Genomic DNA, 21,051 nt, shown 5'->3' with positions numbered 1-21,051 from the left:
AAAAAAAAGTCCGTAAAATATAGGTGGAATATAAGGCACCCATAGTTGTTTCACAATTGCAATGATATCAATAGAGAATTCTCACTTTCCAACTCTCTTTTTCTCTCTTAAATTTCTAACAGAAATGTCCCGGGAGCATAATGACTCACCATGTTCATCATTTGGGCCTCTGAATTTGCAATTTTTTCATTTATGAAAACGTTTCTTTTAAGTAATAATTTTATATAGGAATCTAAGTTATATTCTGTAGTTATGTTTTACATATATTTCACACACTTTTTTTTAAAAAAAGTTTTTCCCAAATTTATAAAACAAACTGAGTCTTAATGTTTAGCACCCCATCAAGACTACCATCTTTGAATGTTGACAATTAACACAACCCACAGGCACATACAATTTGATTCATATAGTTGCACAATATTGCAGCACTAGACTTATTGCACAATATTAGAAATTAATATTACAGCACTAGACTGTATTACCTTATCGGTGCCAACCTAGTTTTTTTTTGATCGGTGCCAATCTAGTTGGGATTGGTAAGGCTAGTTATGATGCTATTTGCACTTTTCTTCTTTGTTGTATGTAAGTTTTCGCATGTATCTTGCTTTCTTCATCAATAAAGTTTATTTTTGCTTGAAAAAAAAAGGGTCCCATTTAATTTGAAAAACATAAGAAATTTTGAACTATTCTAATTTTTTTTAATGACATTGCTTTGGTAAAAATATTTGCAAGCTGCTTGTTGATATTGACAAACTCCAATTAATTTTTGCAAAACTAAAAGACCCTCAAGTTGTTGCTAATCTTTGCAATTGAAACAAATCTGAGTTCATCCATTGAAATTACAAATTTACCCTTGGTCATCAATTTGACCTTATCTTTGACTTTCATCAATTCACTTGTTCTGGAAACTCTTCAGCTACTTTTTCCACATCATTACAACAAATCCATGACACAAAATAATCAAGACTCAAGAACACAAGCAACTCCTCCATCAATAAGGTAGTAATAATTAGGAAGGTTGGGTCTGCACTATATTTACTGTTGCTTGTCCTCTTATTTCATCTGTTATTCCATGATTTGAAACATCCGATTCATGAAGCTGGCCAGAGGGAGATGGTGGAACTGTACAGGTAGGCATGTAAGCCGGTGGATCGAGCATGCTTGTTTCAGGGGTGTCACCATTCTTCACAATCAGAGCAGTAACCATGCCCCAAGTAGTGTGTCGCTCCATATGACAGTGCAAGAACCATACACCTACCCAAAAAAATGATCCAAGTTATGTACTGTACATTATAAATACATATGTTCTAACACACACATGTCAATGAAATTTCACACAATAGGTCCAAGTTGTTCAATGGAAACATGGGATGAAGCTACCGTGAAAAACAAAAGTTGAACGGAAATTTTTTTTTATGTGGTCAACGAAAAATAAATTTATTTAGACAGATGATGTTCTCCATATTTTAAAGATGGAAAATGTTTAAGCAAATTGCACCTTTATTTTCCGTAGTTTAAGCAAAGTGTTACTTTAGTCTTTATAGTTTTAATTTGAACTTCGTACTTTCAATTTTATTACAATATTATCCTTTTTTTATATATAGTTAATACTTTGAACAATAAAAGGCTACATGCAAACCTAGAATTTCTTTTGAAATTCCATTTTGGTCGCTCTAATTTTGCATATGGTTTTTTTCTATTTAAAATTCTAATAATAAGTGATAGGGAGACTTCATTATAAGAAAACTGAAACTGTATGGTTCAAAATATTCAAATTGAAACTATAATAATTAAAGTAAAACTTCACTCAAACTAAAGAGACCAACAATGTATTAATCCCAAACGTTTTATAGACTAAACTCTTATTAATGCCACCACTATTACTACCTTTACCACCACCACCATTAACACTTTAATTTTATATCTGTTAATTATACTTATGTAGCGTCCTAAGTCTTAAACTTGGCTTAAGCAAACTTATATGCATGCCCCGATACACTAGTGAACTTTTGATTTGATGAATTGTATTCTGGTTGTATGATTAAGCCAATACAAATTCCTATTTAGCTTGTGTCGTTTTTAATATTTGAGTTTTAGGTGTGGAAAACCTTCTTGAGAATTAGCACTACAACAAGTGAAATTGCACGTTCGACCGAAAGTCTTGCACATGTGGATTGGTGCAGAACAAACCATAAAATTTATGGGCTTAAGGATCGATCACATTAGAGTGGGCAATAGATCGCTTCACAAATTTATTTTTAAAATCTTCAGCAAAACGCAATGATCGAAAGGGGATTGATCCCTTGAGGAGCAATTGATTGCTCTTTAAAGGCGATCGATCGTCTTCTCGGCTGGAGCTCATTTATTCAGCCTTCTTCAATCTCTCTCTCTCTCATTTCTCTTTATCTCTTTCTCTCTTCTCTCCTTCTCTCTTTATATTTCACCCAACACATTTACCACACAAAAACTTAGATTAGCTACTTTAGAGTGGGAACTGTTCAAAAGTTTGAGTTTTAAAATTGTAGAGCACGATGAAGGCTTCGATTGATGAAAGGTAAAGTAAAACTGTAATCTCTTCTTATTAAACAAATAAGAAAATACAAGTCATAGTTATATACCTGTCCAGATAACAAACTAACAAACTAATTAACCTAACCTCACCTCTAACTAACTACACATCAGGTAACTAAGGGACTAACTAAAGCTGTTACACAGTAACTAATTCAGTTACAAACTAACTAACAGCATATTACATTACACTGAATGAATTACATTACACTGAATGAACCTCTGAATGAACCTCTTGGACCTCTTCCTTATCAGGCCCCCGCAAGCTGAGAGGGGGAAGACCAACACGAAGCTTGGAGGATCTCTCTGCTCTACTTTGTTCCGAAGCTGTTCACATTGAAGGCAAATTAAAACATAGTTCTGATCTCACTGTTGCTTTTGCAACTGTGACAGACTCTCATGCAGCTTCTAATATTTCTAGAGGATTTACCTCTTATCATCACAACAGAGGAGGTTCTTCTCGTAGTGATTCTAGAGGTGCTCAGAGAGGCACTCGATTCTATTCAGGAAGATCATCTCGTGGCAGATCTCAAGGAAGAGGACAATTTGGCATTGTGTGCCAAATCTGTGGTAAAGCTAATCACATAGCTCTTGACTGTTGGCATAGACTAGATACTCACTTTCAGTCTTCACAAGTGTCTCCATCCCAGCAATCAAAGCCATATCAGTCTCACTCTCATCCATATCAGTCTCAGCAATCAAAGGCATATGTTACCTCTTTAACTGAGGACAATGATTCTTGTTCTCCCTGGTTTTTGGACTCAGCTGCTTCTGATCATATCACCAATGATCTTCATCAACTTAACTCCATTCAACCTTACACTGCTGGTAATCAAGTCACTATTGGTAATGGCTCTTCCCTTCCTATCACTCATACAGGTCAAGGTATACTACCTACTCCTCACCATTCTTTCAAACTAAACAAAGTTTTGCATGTACCTTCTATTAACTCTAATCTTGTCTCTGTGCATCACTTGGCTAAAGATAACAACTGCTCTATCACATTTGATCATTCTTCTTTTACTATTCAGGACAAGCTTTCCAAGGCCATACTCCATAAAGGTTTTTATGCCAATGGACTGTATCAATTCCACACTTCAACCACTGATTCCTCACATGCCTACAGCACTCCAACCACTGATTCCTCACATGCCTACAGCACTCCAACCACTACTGATTCCTCACATGCCTCCAGTAGTTCAGTTACTTCTGTTGCTTCTACTGACATTTGGCATCAGAGATTAGGCCATCCTTCTACTCTTAAGTTTCATTTGCTTAAACACAAATTACCTTTGTTTGTAGCTTCCAATAAAAGTACCTTTTCTTGTGTACATTGCTCTATAGCCAAATGTCATGGACTACCTTTTACATTGTCTAATTCCACTGTAACTAATCCACTGGCTTTGATTCACAGTGATGTATGGGGTCCCTTTAATAAATCTGCTTCTCCTTACAAATACTATGTGTTGTTCATTGATGATTTTACCAGATTCACTTGGCTTTATCCTCTTGTTTATAAAAGTGAAGTGTGTGCCAAATTTATGGAATTCAAAGCTTTTGTGGAAAAACAGTTTGGTTTTCCTCTCAAAATTCTTCGTAGTGATGGAGGTGGTGAATACAAGAATCATCATCTTCAACATTATCTTCACACTCATGGCATTCATCATCAGTTTTCCTGTCCACATACTCCCTCTCAAAATGGAGTGGCTGAGAGGAAGCACTTACATCTCACTGAAACTGCTATTTCTCTTCTTCATCAGTCCTCTATGCCTCTTCTTTATTGGTTTGATGCCATCGCTGCTGCCACCTATTTGATCAATCGTTTACCTAATGTTTCTCTTAATAATTGCTCTCCTTTTGAGTTGTTGTATCATACTTCTCCTGATTACTCTCTACTAAAAGTATTTGGCTGTCTTTGCTTCCCTTAGCTTAAACCTTATGCTTCTCATAAGTTGGCCCCTAAATCAACTCCTTGTGTTTTTCTAGGTTATCATCCTAGTGTTAAGGGCTATAGATGTTTAGATCCTCAGACTGGTCACATTCATTTATCTAGGCATGTTACTTTTCATGAACATGAGTTTCCTTTTTCCTCTTCTACTTCTGTTTCTTCTGTTTCTTCTCTTCCTCTTTTACAGGATTTCTTTTGGTCACCCTCTCCTCAACATAATTCTCAATCTGCTCTGGCTTCAAAGTCTAGTATTCAGCCTATATCTACACAGCCACAGTCTCCATCTGTCCCAGCTCAGCCTATATCTACACAGTCACAGGCTACATCTGTCCAGGCTCAGTGCTCTTCCCAGCCAGCATCTTCACAACCCCAGTCTTCTGCTCTGATACCATGATGAAAGGTAAAGTAAAACTGTAATCTCTTCTTATTAAACAAATAAGAAAATACAAGTCATAGTTATATACCTGTCCAGATAACAAACTAACAAACTAATTAACCTAACCTCACCTCTAACTAACTACACATCAGGTAACTAAGGGACTAACTAAAGCTGTTACACAGTAACTAATTCAGTTACAAACTAACTAACAGCATATTACATTACACTGAATGAATTACATTACACTGAATGAACCTCTGAATGAACCTCTTGGACCTCTTCCTTATCATCGATTTGGTCCAAGCCAATCTTCGTTTCTTTAACTTTTTCATTTTATTTCTTCTCATCTTCTCTCCAAGAGGTAGGGTTCCCTTTCATTGGCTTAACATGGGTTTATGGATATTTTTATACACAAATGTTGTTATTTAATGGAAGTTTGAGAAATTGCATGATAGAGGATTAGGGTTTGAGATGAATTGAGTACTTCTCTATAATTTTCTTACTAAACTTATTTTCATTGTATAAAATTGCATAATGGTATTTAAAAATGAGAAAACCTGAATTTGTGAAAAATCCTAATTTCTGATATTGTACAAAATGATAAATTGATAGTGTTATATTAAAATTAATGGTGCTAGTTTGAATTAATGATGTTATATTAAAATTGAAGATAAATGAGTATAACTTATAGAATTATATAATTGTTAGAGATAATTGTATTGGCCATTGGTGAAAAATGGTATTGTTATAGACATTGATACAATAGGTTGACAAAAACCCATATTCGTTGTATTGTTAAATTGTTGAATTTATACAAGTAAAAATCTGTCATTGAAACAAAGGTGTATGGAGCATATTTTATAAGAATTGAATTTTTGCATATGTTGTATTGATTACGTTAAAACATTTTGGCTTTAATTGAATAGAGTGGTAAATCTGGGTCATGTATAGTTGAGGATGAGATAATTTGTTCAACAAATTATTGTGAAAGACCAACAACCCGCACAGTATAGGTGCCAAGGTCATTCCAATTATAAATCGGTAAATTTGGTGATATTTAGATGACGCTTAGTGATGGTCACAAGAAGAGTGTTGTTTCAGATAGCTCACTAGATTAGGTGGTACTTAGTGATGACTATTGGTCGATACATACACTTAAGAGGATACACCGAATCAATAGTAATGAAATTGAGAAATGTTAATTTAAAGAGAATATTTGATTTTGGTTATTGGAATGGATATAAACCCTTTTGAAATGAGAAATGATATTGATTATACTATAAATATATAGCATCATGATCATGTACAATAGAGAAATCTTATTTTATGAAAGATTATCCTAGTAGACTATATGTTCGCCCTACATGGCTGAAATCTTTTCAAGTGTTGATGGTGTATCCTAACTTTGAGGCATGACATAAGATATGTGCATGAGAGGAGAGAGAGATTTCTTTTGACTTGTAGGCCTTGGTCCTTTTTTGTAGGCCGAGTGTCATTTTTGCAAGGATTGGTCAGTCGAATTGATCTCTTCTTTTTTCTTGTGTATTGAATTTGTGTTTGTATCAGTTGGGCTCTCACCAACTTTTTGATTTTTTTCAAACTTGGTATGCACATGATTGGGCTCCAAAACAGGTGTCAATCTAGTTGGGATATATTTTTTAGCTATGATGCAATTCTTATTGGATCTTCTTGTAATCTCTTCCTTTTTTAATAAAATTTTCTTTGCCCAAAAAAAAAAAAAAAAAAGTCTAAGGGAAATTTATTTACATATATGATGTTGTTACTTTTGAATTACATACAATATGTTAACTCCATCTAGATGTTGGAAAGAAAACATATGTAATTGGAGAATCTCATGTATTGAATGATATTAATATAATACGAGAGAATCCCTTTTGATTATATTTATTATTGTCTTTTCCTTTATTATTTATGTTTATTATTTATGGGTCGGACTCTATAAATTTGGGGTGTGGCAACTTAGCACCCTTGTACTTTCACTATAATCTCAATTTTGTTTCTGTCAATCTATTACACTTTAAATCATGATGCAATGACACCTTTCTATCTATCTACCATTAATAAGGTTGACAAAACTTATCATGTAAGCTAACCATGACATTTTTTTCCATCTCATTGTCAATGGCAACGAACACTTTCAATGAAATCTCATTGTAGTCCTTACACTTTCACGAAAATTTTACTTTGGTTCATTCATTTTTCATTTTCGTCAACATCATTAATGCTAGACAGATAGAATGACATTGCAATTTAAATTAAAATATAAAAAGGTTACTGCCACAGTTAAAAGTGAAGATTGAAAGCGAGGACCAAAATGAGATTATAGTGAAAGTACAAAAAATGCTAAGTGTAGTTAACCCATTTCATATTTTTCATCAAATCAAATAGAGCCTCATAGTAATTTTTGTTGCACGTATTCTGCATCTACAAACTAGGTTCCAAGCCATGCTTATGCCAGTGACACACAATGTTATAAATAAAGCAAACTTACCAGGGTTATCTGCTACAAATCTGATAGCAAGCCAACCATCTTTGGGGACTCCAAAGGTATTAACCAAAGGTGGATCAACCAAGTTATAAGAATCTGGATCAGTCTCATTGTTGAAATTCCCATAACCAGTTCCCACCACATAGAAGCTGTAACCATGGAGGTGGATGGGATGATTCATTGAAGTATCCAAAACATTAGTGTCTTGAAATACTATCTCTACAGTTTCATTGTAATTCAACACCTTCACCTCTGTCGCTTTCCCCGGTATTGCATATTCATCTGCGCTTAAAACTGTCCCATCCCCTGTGAAATTGAAGAAAACTGGCGGTTCGTTTGGGAAATTCGTGTTGTAGATCCCACTCAAGTTCCTGTTAAAAGGAAGTTAGAGAGAATAAAAAAAAAATGTCAATTTGAGTGCAAACATAACAACATTTCTCAGCTTGAATTTTTGGCTTTTTTTCTCAGTATTTAGGCAAGGTTTGAAATATATTTTTTTTAATAGTTTTTATTTTTTACTTTTTTTTTTTTTACATAAGACAAATGCATTTGACAAGTGGTAAAGTTTTTTGATAGCACGAAAATGCTTCATTCCCTTTTGTTAGCTACATTAATTATTGCCAAACGGGGTAATTATTATTATTTTTGGTGAATAACTAAAAAGTGGTTATTTACGACATTGCCAAACAGGATGTAATGTAATTTTTTTCAATTCTTAAATATTTATTTTTTAGATTTGTATAAGATTAGATGACCCTAAAAATGTTTTTTTTTTTTTTAAAGTAAAATATATATTTTGAAAAGGTTCACTGAAAACTAAAACAAATTTAGTTGACATTTTTCAAAAAAAAAAAAAAAAACTTCAATTTATTTATTTTTTTTAGAATCAAAGTAAACAAAATTGATTTCGTCTAGTTTGCTAGAACCCAAAAAAATAAAAATAAAAATAAATAACTGGGGTCAAAGGAATTTATTATGAGAAAAATTCAAGATCCATAAAACGAGACTCCAAAATTTTCAGCACTAATGTGGACAACCCATGTCATTTATTGATTGTTTTAAAAATCAATCATCTAAGACTCAATTCTCTATCACATTGTCTGTGAATTTAGGAATCCTATTTTAAGCATCTTTAATGTACACTTTTTTTTATCTTTTATACTCTTCAATTTTTTTTTTTAGTTTTATTTATTTATTTATTGAAAGCATAGTTTCAGTGTTTGTAAGATTTATAAAAATAATGTCCTTAAACTATATGATCACAGCATTTTACTTGGTATGAATATATATACATACCAGAAATAAGCTAGTAGTATATCTGTATGAGGATACACAAAAGTTAAGTTGTTCAAGCTAGACCCAAGCCAGTATTCCTCGTGCGACGATGAACCTTGTGGAGGATGAAATCGGTTCACAGAAACCGTTACATACATCCTCTGACTGACATTTATAGGGACGTTTATAGGGTAGTCCGAGCTTGCTAGGCTCCTAAATTGCAAAGTGAAATTATTGGCAGCATCATTGTCGTGAAAGCCCGGAAAGATTGTTGGAAATGAAGGATAGGATGGTGCTGTGTAATTGCCTTTATACTGTAGAATTGCTGTGGCAGTGGTGTGATCAAATTTATTGCTATCGGAACTAAAATATGCTCTAGAAGCCATATAATAGTAGCTAGGAGATTGGTTTGTTGTGATTAAAACATCCATTGTTTGTCCTGGGCTTATCATGATGTAACTAGTTGGTATTGGTTTGATATAAGCTCCATCCGAGGCGACAACTGTGAGATTGTGTTGAGCAATTGCGAAAAAAAATTGTTGGTTTGTTGCTGCGTTAATTATACGAAGAAGATAGGTCTTGCCATAATCAACTAGTAGTCGGTATGTTGTTCCTGCAACATGTGAAGCATTTATTAGGAATATTAGAAACACAAATTTCTACTTGCAATACTGTTTTATTTAATATAATTTGAATTTACCCATGTACTAGTTATTTTTAACAATTTTTTTTTTTTTAAAAAGAAGAAGTATTGGATGAGACAAAATTACTTGTTTACCCTGACAATTGTTTTTGATAGACTACTTAATTAACTTGGTTAATTTTGTTATCTTTTGACTAATAAAAAGGTAAAACAGTAAGTTAATTCTTAAACTTGACACAGAAAAAGAGATAAGTCAATTATATTATTAGAAGAGAGATGAGTTAATTACAATAAAATTGTAAGACTCGTATTTTTCCTGAGTCTTATTTATCCACAAAATAAAATAAATAAATTATGTTTGTATTGTTACGGGTATATTATTAAAAATGTACCATTGGAGCATGGATAAAAATCCCCAAGTTGACCATTAATGGAGAAAGCATTTGACAGGTTAAAATCTTGTCCGTTTTGCAAGCTGTAGTCAACCATCTGATTCACATCTTGCTTGAACCATGATGCTGTCAATGAAAGAAGCAAATGATAGTTGAGCATTCAAATGGATAACTAACCAACATTTTTAATATCATTCAATACGTATTGGAAATTAGACTTTTGATATCGAAATTTGTTATATTGTCTTATATCAGTCTATATATGATTGTATATATTTTCTAATACTGCTATTCAAAATTATTGTAATCAATAAAGCAAGATTTGCGTACTCAATTGGTTTATCAAATGTAATTTTGCATACCAAGTATTATGATCTCTTCCTCATCTGGCTTAGGAAATGGTTGAGCAATCCCAAATGGAGAGGAAACAACGATGGCACCATGGACGGTGGCTCGAGTCCAGTCACTATGGGCATGCCACCAAAGAGTTCCTTCTTCTAAAGAAAATATGACCTCGTATGTCATGTTTGAACCAGGTGGAATTGCACATTGTGTAATGTATTCTGGACCATCTGACCATGGATTTCTAAGATTTCTAACTCCATGCCTGTAAGGTAAATATAATCTACATCTTTCATTATATAATAATTTCCTATTTTCATCATATGAACATCATACTAATATTATAAAAATAAAAATAATAAATTGCAGAAAAGTTCACACAATGCATATAATCTACAACTTTCATTATATAATAATCCCCTATTTTCATCATATGCACATCAAACATACTAATAATACAAAAATAAAAATAATAAATTGCAGAAAAGTTCAGGCAATGCATTCACCTTGGTAAATTGTAGCCACATCAAAGATGGATGAAAAAAAAAAGAGGTTAAATTTATTTTTCCTTCATTAAAGTGTCATCATTAGTTTTTCTATCCAAATTAACAAAATGTATATCACATCCTATTTTTTAGAGTGAGTTGATTTTCTGAAAAAATAAAGTGAAATTAATATAACAAAAAGACAATTTTACACTCATTTTCTCTGAACCTACAATTAGATTAATATGCTAATTAAAATATAATTAAGAATTGATAGTAAAATATAAAATGTAATTAAGGATTGATTTAAAATATAATTAAATAAAATTGTAAAATAAATAATGATAAAAAAATTTCCTAAAATATAATTAATTAAAATTAGATTAACATGTTAGGAATTACAATAAATAATTAATAATTTAGGCTAAATTGTGATCTAAAATGAAATTAAATTAAAATTGTATTACAAAGTTAAGAATTACAATAAATAACTAAATATTTAAAATTAATTTTTATCTAAAATATAATGAAATTAAGATTAGAATATAAAATTAAGAATTACAATAAATAATTAAGAATTTATAATGAATTGTTATTTAATTGAATTATTAGACATTATAAATTATGTGTATAAGAGAGAAGAAAGAAAGACAATAACAAAAATGACATAGGATTTGAGGGTATTACAGTCATTTTGCATCTATAATTAACAATATTAACGATTGCACTTTGATATGAAACATAGGGGTAAAGTACTCCAACTTCAAACTACAAAGGAGTAAAATTAGGGCCAGCCCTCAGCTAAGACTGGTGAGGCCTGTGCCTAAGGTCTTGAAAATTAGGCCAAAAAAAATGGCCATAATTTATTAGTCTTGCACTATATTAAAAACTTAAAATGACTCAATTATGTTTAATTAATTGAGGCAATTTTAAAGGGGGCCTCAAAAATTCTATTTAGCCCAATTGATAAAAGGCCCAATTAGAAAATATTTCTAAGTGTTAGTTGTTAGTCCAATTAAAAAAATAAAAAATAAAATATATATATATGTATTAGTCATTAGCCTAATTTTGTGTGGCCTATTTTTTTTTTCTCTTTTTATGACCCAATTATGCATTTTTTAGTATTTTTTTTTAAAAATATTTTACACAATTTTTATTTATTTATTTTGTAGATATATCTAATTTAGATACGCTAAAAAACTATAATATTTGTGTTTTTTTTTAAAAAAAAAGAAGTTCCCAAATACAAAAAATATAAAAAAATACAAATTGCAAACTTAGGCAACTAATTTTGAAAACTCTAAACCAAACAGAGTGATTTTTATTTTATTTTTATAAATATCTAAAAAGGCTCCAAAAAATTATTTCGCCTTAGGCCCCTGGAAACTCAGGACCAGCCCTGAGTAAAATAAATTTTTCTTGAAAAAAATATGTGCAACTAAAACATATATGTCATTAAAATTTCCAAAAATGAGTTGGACCCCCAGTGAGGGTGCTGTGGAGTCTCCTCCCATTGGTCAAAAACTTTTGTTTTTTTTTTTTTCTTCTTTTCCTCCATTGCCAGCCCCCCACGTGGAGGTGGGGGTGCTGGGGGTGCCTCCGTACTGGGAGTCGGAATCACGGCTCTAAAATTTCACCCATTTTTTCACCTTCTATAGATGCACACGATACATGTAAAATCAACATATTTAAAAAAATAATGTATAAGCCACTATTATTTTTGATGATTGTTATTTATACTCCACTTTTTATATGTATATATATATATATATATATGTTAATTTGGTCTAAATTGTCTTTAGTGTCCAAAATTATATGATTCCATGCACACTAAATAATAAATTTTTTTGGAGTATATTTATAAATAAATGGAGTGAGAATAATATTTTCTTTATCTTTTTATTATAGTGAATCTTACATATTCATATGTTATTTAAGATGTGAAAAAAAAATAAAAAAAAATTCAACAAAATTCATTCAGTGTACATATGAGTCCTCTTTGCAAAACAATACCCTCGATTGGCAAGTACAAAATTTTAGAAATCTTGATGATACGAGTGTACATTATTAGTTCTTTATGATTAAAATTCCATTAACTAGGGATGTTTTCTGTTTAGTTTTATATTCAAAATCTATTTTATAAATTATATTTTTAAAAAACAGAAATTTGTTCAAAAAAAAGAACACATCACAATTTTTTTTTCCTTTTTCAAAATTATTTCAGCACCTAAGAAACAGATAAAATCACACATATATATATATATATAAATATATAAAACAACAAACAAACAAACAAACAAAACAAAACCAAATAGGCAGAGGGGGGAAGCATTTTACTAACCAGTGCAAGGTGACTCCATAATCACCTTGATTGTAAACATTCACATACACTGTATCACCCCTGTGGACGCGCAACACTGGCCCTGGAAAACTTCCATTCACGGTCATGATGTTCTTGGTAAGACACAGTCTGGTAATACTGATTTCCTTCAACTGAAACCCAAACTCGTAATTTTTTTATTTGTACATCATTTTACTAAATAATATTAGGTGTAAGCCACACCATACCAATATTTAAGATAATTTCTAAATATTTTTTTGAATACATAACACTTACGAAAAAAAAAAGCAAAAGAAAAAGGGCTTTCTTTAGAGAACAGAACAAAGTAGTTGATAGAACAAATCCCATTAATTTTGGGTATGCATACCAAACCAGCTTCCCATGGTGCAGACGCAAGAAGGTCTAGATTTGGTGGGGAATTAAGGTCCTAGGAATATGACTTCACACAGTCACTTTGATTGGGCTCAATAAAAATAAAAATAAAAAATAAAAAAAAAGAAGTAAAAAACAAATCAAGAATTTTATTAATGAGTACTTTCAACGATTCATTTTTATAAGAATATATAATTTTTTTTTAATGAATATCCCAATAAAAGTAGAGCAAATATGGAGGGCAATTCCCATGGCCACCTTATGGTCCTTGTGGAATTATAGAAATGACTGTCTGTTTAATGAGGTGCAGCCAAACTATGGACAATTGTGTGAACTTATAAAGATTAGGGTGGCTCTTTGGTTAAAAGCCCAATCTATTGGGAGCTTTTCTCTGTTAATGATTTTGTGCGTCAGTTGCAACAGATCAGGTGCTGTTTTGGACATTCAAGGCAAGTAGAATGCTGTTTTTTTTTTTGTGTGTGTGTGTGTGTTGTTTGGGCTGGGTGGGGAGCACTGTTGCTGGCTAGGTGGTTGTGCAGTGGCCTGTTCTATTCTGTTTTTGTTTTTGTTTTGTTTTTTGGTTTTTTTGTTCTTTTTTTTTCTCTCCCTTGTTGGTTCCTAACCAACTTCTGTGGTTTGTGCTAATATATGATTGCATATGATTCTCGGTGTCAATTTAGTTGGGATCGGTTGGTTATATTATGATACTCTTTGCACTTCCTCCTCTTTATTGATGTAATTTCCATATGCTTGTATACTTTTTTCATCAATAAATTTTCTCATTTCTTTTGCCAATAAAAAATAATATAAAAAATCTTGGTTGTGCTGGTCATTCTGTGGATAACACTTGTTAACAAGACCTTGGTTGTGTTGGTCATTGTGTGGTTTTGGTTTGGTTGTGTTTGGCTTGAGTATTTGTTCCAACTTAGTTGGGATTTACTCTTTTATTAGTGGTTGTTTAATGTAATTGTATTGTACTTCTTGTATTCCTTTTTACATCAATAAAATTTTTATTTTATCAATTGAAAAAAAACAATCTACATAAAAAATTTATAAAAGATCTCATATAATAAAGATATGACAATAATTTTATTTAAAGTATAAGTCAACCATGATTTTAAATATCTAGTTTTTTTATACTATTATTCACCGATATATCGATTGATATTGTTTGATATTGAGTGATATATGTATGAATGTATCACTAATTTTTATATTTTATCTTTGATCAACACTGTATTACTATTATTGATAGATACCATTATTTAAAAACTATATATAGGAGGAATGTTCATAACACATGCATATAACTATATATGTAGTGTGTGTATATATATATGTATGAGGCAACAATGCACAATTGGCTTAAGATGAACTACATGTATGTATGTATGTATAGGCAGGGGAAAAAAACTCAACTATAAAAGTGTAGTAAGGAGGTGCATGGCCTTGAACAATGCATAGAAGCATCCCACTGAGAATCAAAATCCTTGCTAATATCACCCAACTCATTTTCTTCAACTCTGTGTATGTGTGCGTGTGCTTGTTTTTAGGGTCTCTGGAAGATATACTGTCATTTTGAAGAAGAGGTAGAGCATATACTGCTATGGAAGGCTACAAAAACTGTCATTTTCATTTTTTTGCTTTTATTTTTTAAGAGTAGAGCATGCAACGGTCAGTCAACTTCAAGATTTAAGGTAGTTGTTCAATTGCTTTTGAATTATGCAGCATCGTATTGCTTATTTTATGTATTGGGATTTTAGAGTTTTCCAAAAACACTTTTCAGAAAATTTTACTTTCTTATTTTTTGTATTTTTTTGTTTTTATAGAATTTTTTTAATATTTTAAGCAATTTTTTTTTGTACTTTTTAGATATACCTAACATAAATATACCTAAAAAGTAAAAAAATTGTGAAAAAAACCATTTAAAAATTCATTAAATACCAAAAATACAAGAATTCAGTACATTTTTTTTTATTTTTATATATTTATTAATTTTTTAAAATATTTTTTCACAAATTTTTTACTTTTTAGATACATCTAAGTAAGGTGCATCTAAAAAAGTAAAAAAAAAATGTTTAAAACTTTAAAAATATTCACTAAAAACAAAAAAAAAAACACGAAAACTAAAAACTCAATTTTCAAAAAATTTAATTTAAAAAATTCAAACCAAACACATTGATTTTATTTATTTATTGATATATCAATTGATATTATCAGACATTGACTAATGTATAATTGTATTATTGATATCGGTATATTTCACACCGTTACTTAAAACTATAAACAGGAATAGAATGCATTTGATTCAATAAAAAAAGAAAATAATTACATTGAAAATTAGATCATCATTAATCGATTTAAATAATGAACATTCCATTGGTAAATCAAAGAATAGTCATTCCAACCAAAAATTATTTTAGTGAATTATCTTATGATGTATTTGGATCTAAGACTTCATAAGAATAAGAGAGAGAAGAAAAATGAAGTAGAAGCTTTCATTGTATTTGCATTTTCTTTGTTTTTCCATTTTGTGTTTTTAGAAACATAAATATTTAAATTTGAAAACACTCACCATTTTTATTTTTGTCCAAAAATGATTTTAAACGTTTGAAAACAAAATTTTGACAATTTCTTAAAAAAAGAAAAAAAGAAAATAGAGTAAATTATAGTTTTTACCTCTATAGTTTGACTCAAATTTCATTTTGGTCTCTATATTGTTTCAATTTAAACAATTTGATCGATACACTTTTAAGTCTAATTTTAATTTAGTTATTCTATCCAAATTTCTATTAATTTTGTATACAAGTACATTTTAAGAGATTGACAAGTGTTTTAAAATAATTTAAACATTCAACTTGAATGGAAAAACTAAATTAAAACTAAACTTAAAGTGCAAGAATTAAATTATTTAATTTAAAATAAGATGAACCAAAATAAAATTTGAAACAAACTGTAAAAGTTAAGGTGCCGTTTGGTAACACTTACGTTTTCAGTTTTCTTTTTATATTTACAAAAATTTAAAAAACTCAAACAAAAACTTGTTTGGTAAAATTTTTAATTTATAAATCAATGGTTTCAGTTTATAAATTTGGCCAAAAAATGAAAATACAAAAAATATATTTCCGTTTTGAGTTTTCAGTCTTTTTTTTTTTACCACCCAACACCCGCCACCATTTTCTACCACCGTCTTCCGCCACTACCACCCGCCCCCCACCACCACCTACCACCACCACTCACCACCTGCCACTACCACCCACCCGCCACCACCACCACCCACCTGTCATCCACCCACCACCACCCGCCACTACCATCCACCGCCCGCCACCACCACTCGCCACCGACTTGCCACCACCACTCACTACCCACCTGCCACCACCAGCCACCCACCACCACCTGCCACCCACCCACCCGCCGCCACCACCCACCACCCACCTGCCACCCACCACCACTACCACCCATTCGTACCACCTACCACCTGTCACCGTCACCCACCCACCTACCACCACTACCACCACCACCACCACCCGCCACCATACACCACCACCCGTCATTCGCCATCCACCTGCCACCACCACCCGCCACCGTCACCCACCCACCATCACTACCCACCACCCGCCACCGTCACCCACCTACCCACAATCACCACCCACCACACACCCGCCACCACTCGCCAGCCGCCACCACCACCCACTCGCTACCACCCACCACTCGCCACTTACCCGCCATCACCCACCACCACCTGCCATCCACCACCCACCTGCCACCACCACCACCACTACCTACTCACTACCATCCACCACTCGTCACCGTCACCCACCCACCCACCACCACTACCACCACCAGCTACCCACCGCCCACCGTTACCACTTTTCACCACCACCACCACCACCAGCTACCCACTACCCACCGCCCACCGTCACCACTTTCCACCACCGTCTTCCGCCGCTACTTGCCACCACTTGCCATTTCTCACTCTTTTTTATATTTTTAAAATTTTTTAAACATTTTGTCAATTACCAAACGCGTTTGTAGTCTATGTTTTTCTAAAAATAAACAAAAAATAAACAAAAATCAGTTTATAAATTTTTTGTAAATATAAACTGAAAACGTAAACGTTACCAAACAGATCCAAAAGTACTATAATTTACCTCACAAAAAAAAAAAAAAATCCCAAACCTTATTATGGAACAATAATGTTATACTTATTAATTTTTATATCAAATTTAATTTATCGACTCATATGCCACATTGACAACCGTTGATGATCCCATATCTATGTCTATATCTATATATTATATAAGTAAAATATGATTTTTAGTAAGAAAGACACTAAGGCCTCAACATCCCTAACCTGAATTTCTTATTTTTTTCTGACATGGACAGGCCCACGAGGCATACAGCCCACGGCAAACCACCCCGAACCCATCGCTTTGGACCCATAGCATAACTTGGTTGGCAAAGCCCAGGACAGCTGAAGGCCACCTGGACGTGGAGGGCCAAGGGCATTCGGACACATGACAGATGAGACACAGGCCACATCAGCAGACAAAGATCTGCAGAGTTATTGCCACAACACATCACCATTAATGCAGCCCATCACAGCATTTATTACGACAACACCTCCCCGTCGGAATAGAGCCCCCTCACCCTGAACAAGGTAAGCTACGGCACAGGCTTTCGGCGGAAAGGGGGCACGTCACAAGGGACAGTGAAATGATTACCAAAGGATATAAGCAACAAGAGAAGCACAAGAAAAAGGTTAAGCTTTTTATCTCTCCATCTTCTTCCCTACATTTTCCTATTTTCCTCTACTAATTCTCTCGCCGGAGGGTTCACTGGGGGACTGCCCCGTTCCCCTTTGGACTTGCTTGCAGGTCATTTGACGGAATCACCACCCGAAACCGGAACCTGAAGAACCTGGGCTAGCCTGACCCATCCACTCAGGACGGACTATATCATCATTTTCAATTTAAAATATAAAAAATTATTCATATGTCTCACATAATTTTTGAATTAAAAAATAAAAAAATCTTGAAGCCCGTGATCATTGCCTAAAAGATATTCATTTCCTAAAATCAAATATAGAAATACGGTTTGTTGAACTTCCAATTTATTTGTTTATCTTCTAAAATCTCTACATAAAATCTTTCATTCCTTAAAATAAATTAAACAAAAATCAATTCAAATATGTTTAAATTATTTTGTTTGATTGATTTTGTTTTGTTATAATTAATTTAGAAAATTGATTTGGTTGTTTCCGTATAAATAAATTACATAAACTGATTTGGTTGTTTCTCATACTAAACTTGTGAATTTTTAAGTTTAAAAAAAATTTAAAAAAAAAATTCATGATTCATGATTTAAAAAGAAAAGATAAAGAAGACTCTTTCGTGCGTTCTTTCTCTAACAAATTTTTTCTCCTACCCCAAAATCCTAGCCGTTATACATTACACATTCTCCAAGTCATTCACGTGCTCCTTATCCTATAAATATTACAATCATGCAATGATACAACTCATTATTTTTTCTCTATCTTTATGAGACAACTAGCAGTTGACCCATGCAATGCACGTGCTATTTTTTTTTTTTTAATTTTGATGGTACAATGTGTGCTATAAAAGAAAAATTTTAAAATTAAAGTATGATTTTAATTAATTATTTTGATAATATTGGCGCTATCATTCTATAAAATTGTTACTTGAATACATATATATTAATTTTAGTCAAATTATTTGTGTATTTTAATAATTTTAGTTCCATCGCATTATAAAAGTATAATTATCATATAATAATTTTGTATGATATATATTAAATTATAAAATAGTAAAATAAATACTCATTTTGATATTAAAAATAATTGTTAAATTAGAAGAACAATTAGTAACATAAAATTAGAAGTAATTTAACTATTTAATTTTCTTTTATATTCATTTGGAAAATAAAAATATGTAAAAATAGAAATTATGTAAAATTTATTAAAAAAATTAAATATAAATATGTTGTAATTCAATTATCATATAATGATTTTATATGATATATATATATATTAAATTATAAGATTATAACATAAACATCTTAATTAAATTACAATATCTACTATATAAAAAAAAAATATATATCAACAATGACTAAGAATGAATCACATAATAACATCTAAACTCAAAAAGAAAAAATAATGAAAACATTCAAAAGATAGATACATCTCAGTGTGTGAAGTGATAAATCATCTGTAATATGATATCAAAACATAAAAGAACTTATTGTTTAACAATTGAAAAAGTAACTCAAGCAATAAATCCAAACTCTAGAGATTCTTCGAAAGTATCATTGTTCTGCAAGTTCTTCCTCGTGAGTTGTGATTATATAAAATAATATAGGAAATGAATAGTATAATTTAATATATAGAATCACTAAAAAATTTAAATGACAAATTCATAATATAGAATAATATAGAATTGATATTGGGTATAGAATAACGAATAGGAAAATAAGAAGTAAAAAAAAAGATAATTTAGCATTAAAAAAAAATTCTAACACCCTTGAAAAAATTAAGAAGAAAAACATGAAACGCAAAATTGGTATTGGGTTTGTAGATTATCTCAATTTATCATGAAAAATATATGGAAAAGAAATATGTGTCAAATAGAGTTCATATAAAATAGGTAAAGTTAATATAATTTAAATTAGGTTTTGCTTTGTGTAGAACTTTATATGTAATCAATGAAATACATATTGATGTGGCACTTTTAGAAAAAGAAGATAAGTGCTTATAATGTGTGAAAAAAACACTATTTTTAATATAATATATATATATATATATATTGTAGACGTCCCCGAACGTCTCGGGAGGAAATCTCCCATTTTGTTCATTGGGCTCGCTACAGTTCAGGACTCAAAGTCACGGTCCTATATCTAATCTCGCAGAGTGCAATGCAAGACCGATGAATCATCAAAGAGTCGAAATTCGGCAAATTATTTTTGAAAATAGATTTTTTTGAAAGAAGTGTCAAACATGGACTGCTTTGCCAGATACAGAGTCGCCACCTAAATATTTTATTTTGAAAAATTTAGGAAATCCTGACTCGTTGCCTAAGGCCACGTGTCCGTCATCACCAAAGTTGCCTCGGCTCGGGAACTTGGGTACGATTGGGGAAGGTCACTTCGTGAGCACCCCGTTCACCCGATCAAAGATCGGCCTCTACTAACCATGATATCTAGTTTTGAAAACATTATGCGTTCTTATTCCGGTTATTAGCCTAGATTTACTATGTGATGCGCACAGCATACAAGTATAAACTGGATCGTCTGAATTGGAACAAAACATTTTATGTTTGTTTTTTAAAGCGGTTTGCTACTCGCAAGTAGGCTAAAAATACAGATTTTGCCACCCTCGGGTAGGCTTAGAAAATATGATTTTGTCACTATCTAGTGGGCTTAAAACTCACAGTCAATGCATTATTTCAATTCAGATAATCCAACCTTCACCCACAGGCATTCAGGCAGGTATATCACATAAGCACATAGCCTCATGGTAAGCATGCTATCATGGCAGTCACTCACACACATGCAAGGATGCTAAAGCATAAAACTTACCGAGTACTCCAAGCCAAAACAGAAACTAGTTAGAAATCAATGCATGATCCTAACTATACAGAAATGCCTAATGCAACACATGCAAAAATGCAACTATAATAGACTCGGCTATTCTAAACATGGCATATAATGATACTACAGCTAACACGTATTCAATATGGAATTGAAATACAAATGCAGTTAGTATGATGCGCCGAGCCC

General features: G+C 32.1%; 1 protein-coding gene across 1 annotated transcript; it reads right to left on the bottom strand.

Moving 5' to 3' along the window:
* Positions 1 to 790: 790 nt before the first annotated feature.
* LOC114260398 (laccase-15) lies at positions 791 to 14,876 on the bottom strand. The gene is made up of 7 exons (XM_028200490.2): positions 14,674 to 14,876; positions 12,883 to 13,034; positions 10,077 to 10,321; positions 9,715 to 9,840; positions 8,701 to 9,292; positions 7,408 to 7,775; positions 791 to 1,254 (listed from the first exon to the last, which is right to left on the bottom strand). Exons 1-7 carry the CDS (start codon positions 14,764 to 14,766, stop codon positions 1,010 to 1,012), a joined length of 1,821 nt encoding a protein of 606 aa, XP_028056291.2. The 5' UTR covers positions 14,767 to 14,876; the 3' UTR covers positions 791 to 1,009.
* Between the last annotated feature and the right edge of the window lie 6,175 nt (positions 14,877 to 21,051).

This window comes from Camellia sinensis, chromosome 1, assembly GCF_055761805.1.
Source record: "Camellia sinensis isolate YWXY chromosome 1, ASM5576180v1, whole genome shotgun sequence".
Taxonomy (NCBI): Eukaryota; Viridiplantae; Streptophyta; class Magnoliopsida; order Ericales; family Theaceae; genus Camellia; species Camellia sinensis.
This window is presented reverse-complemented; position numbering and strand designations above follow the sequence as displayed.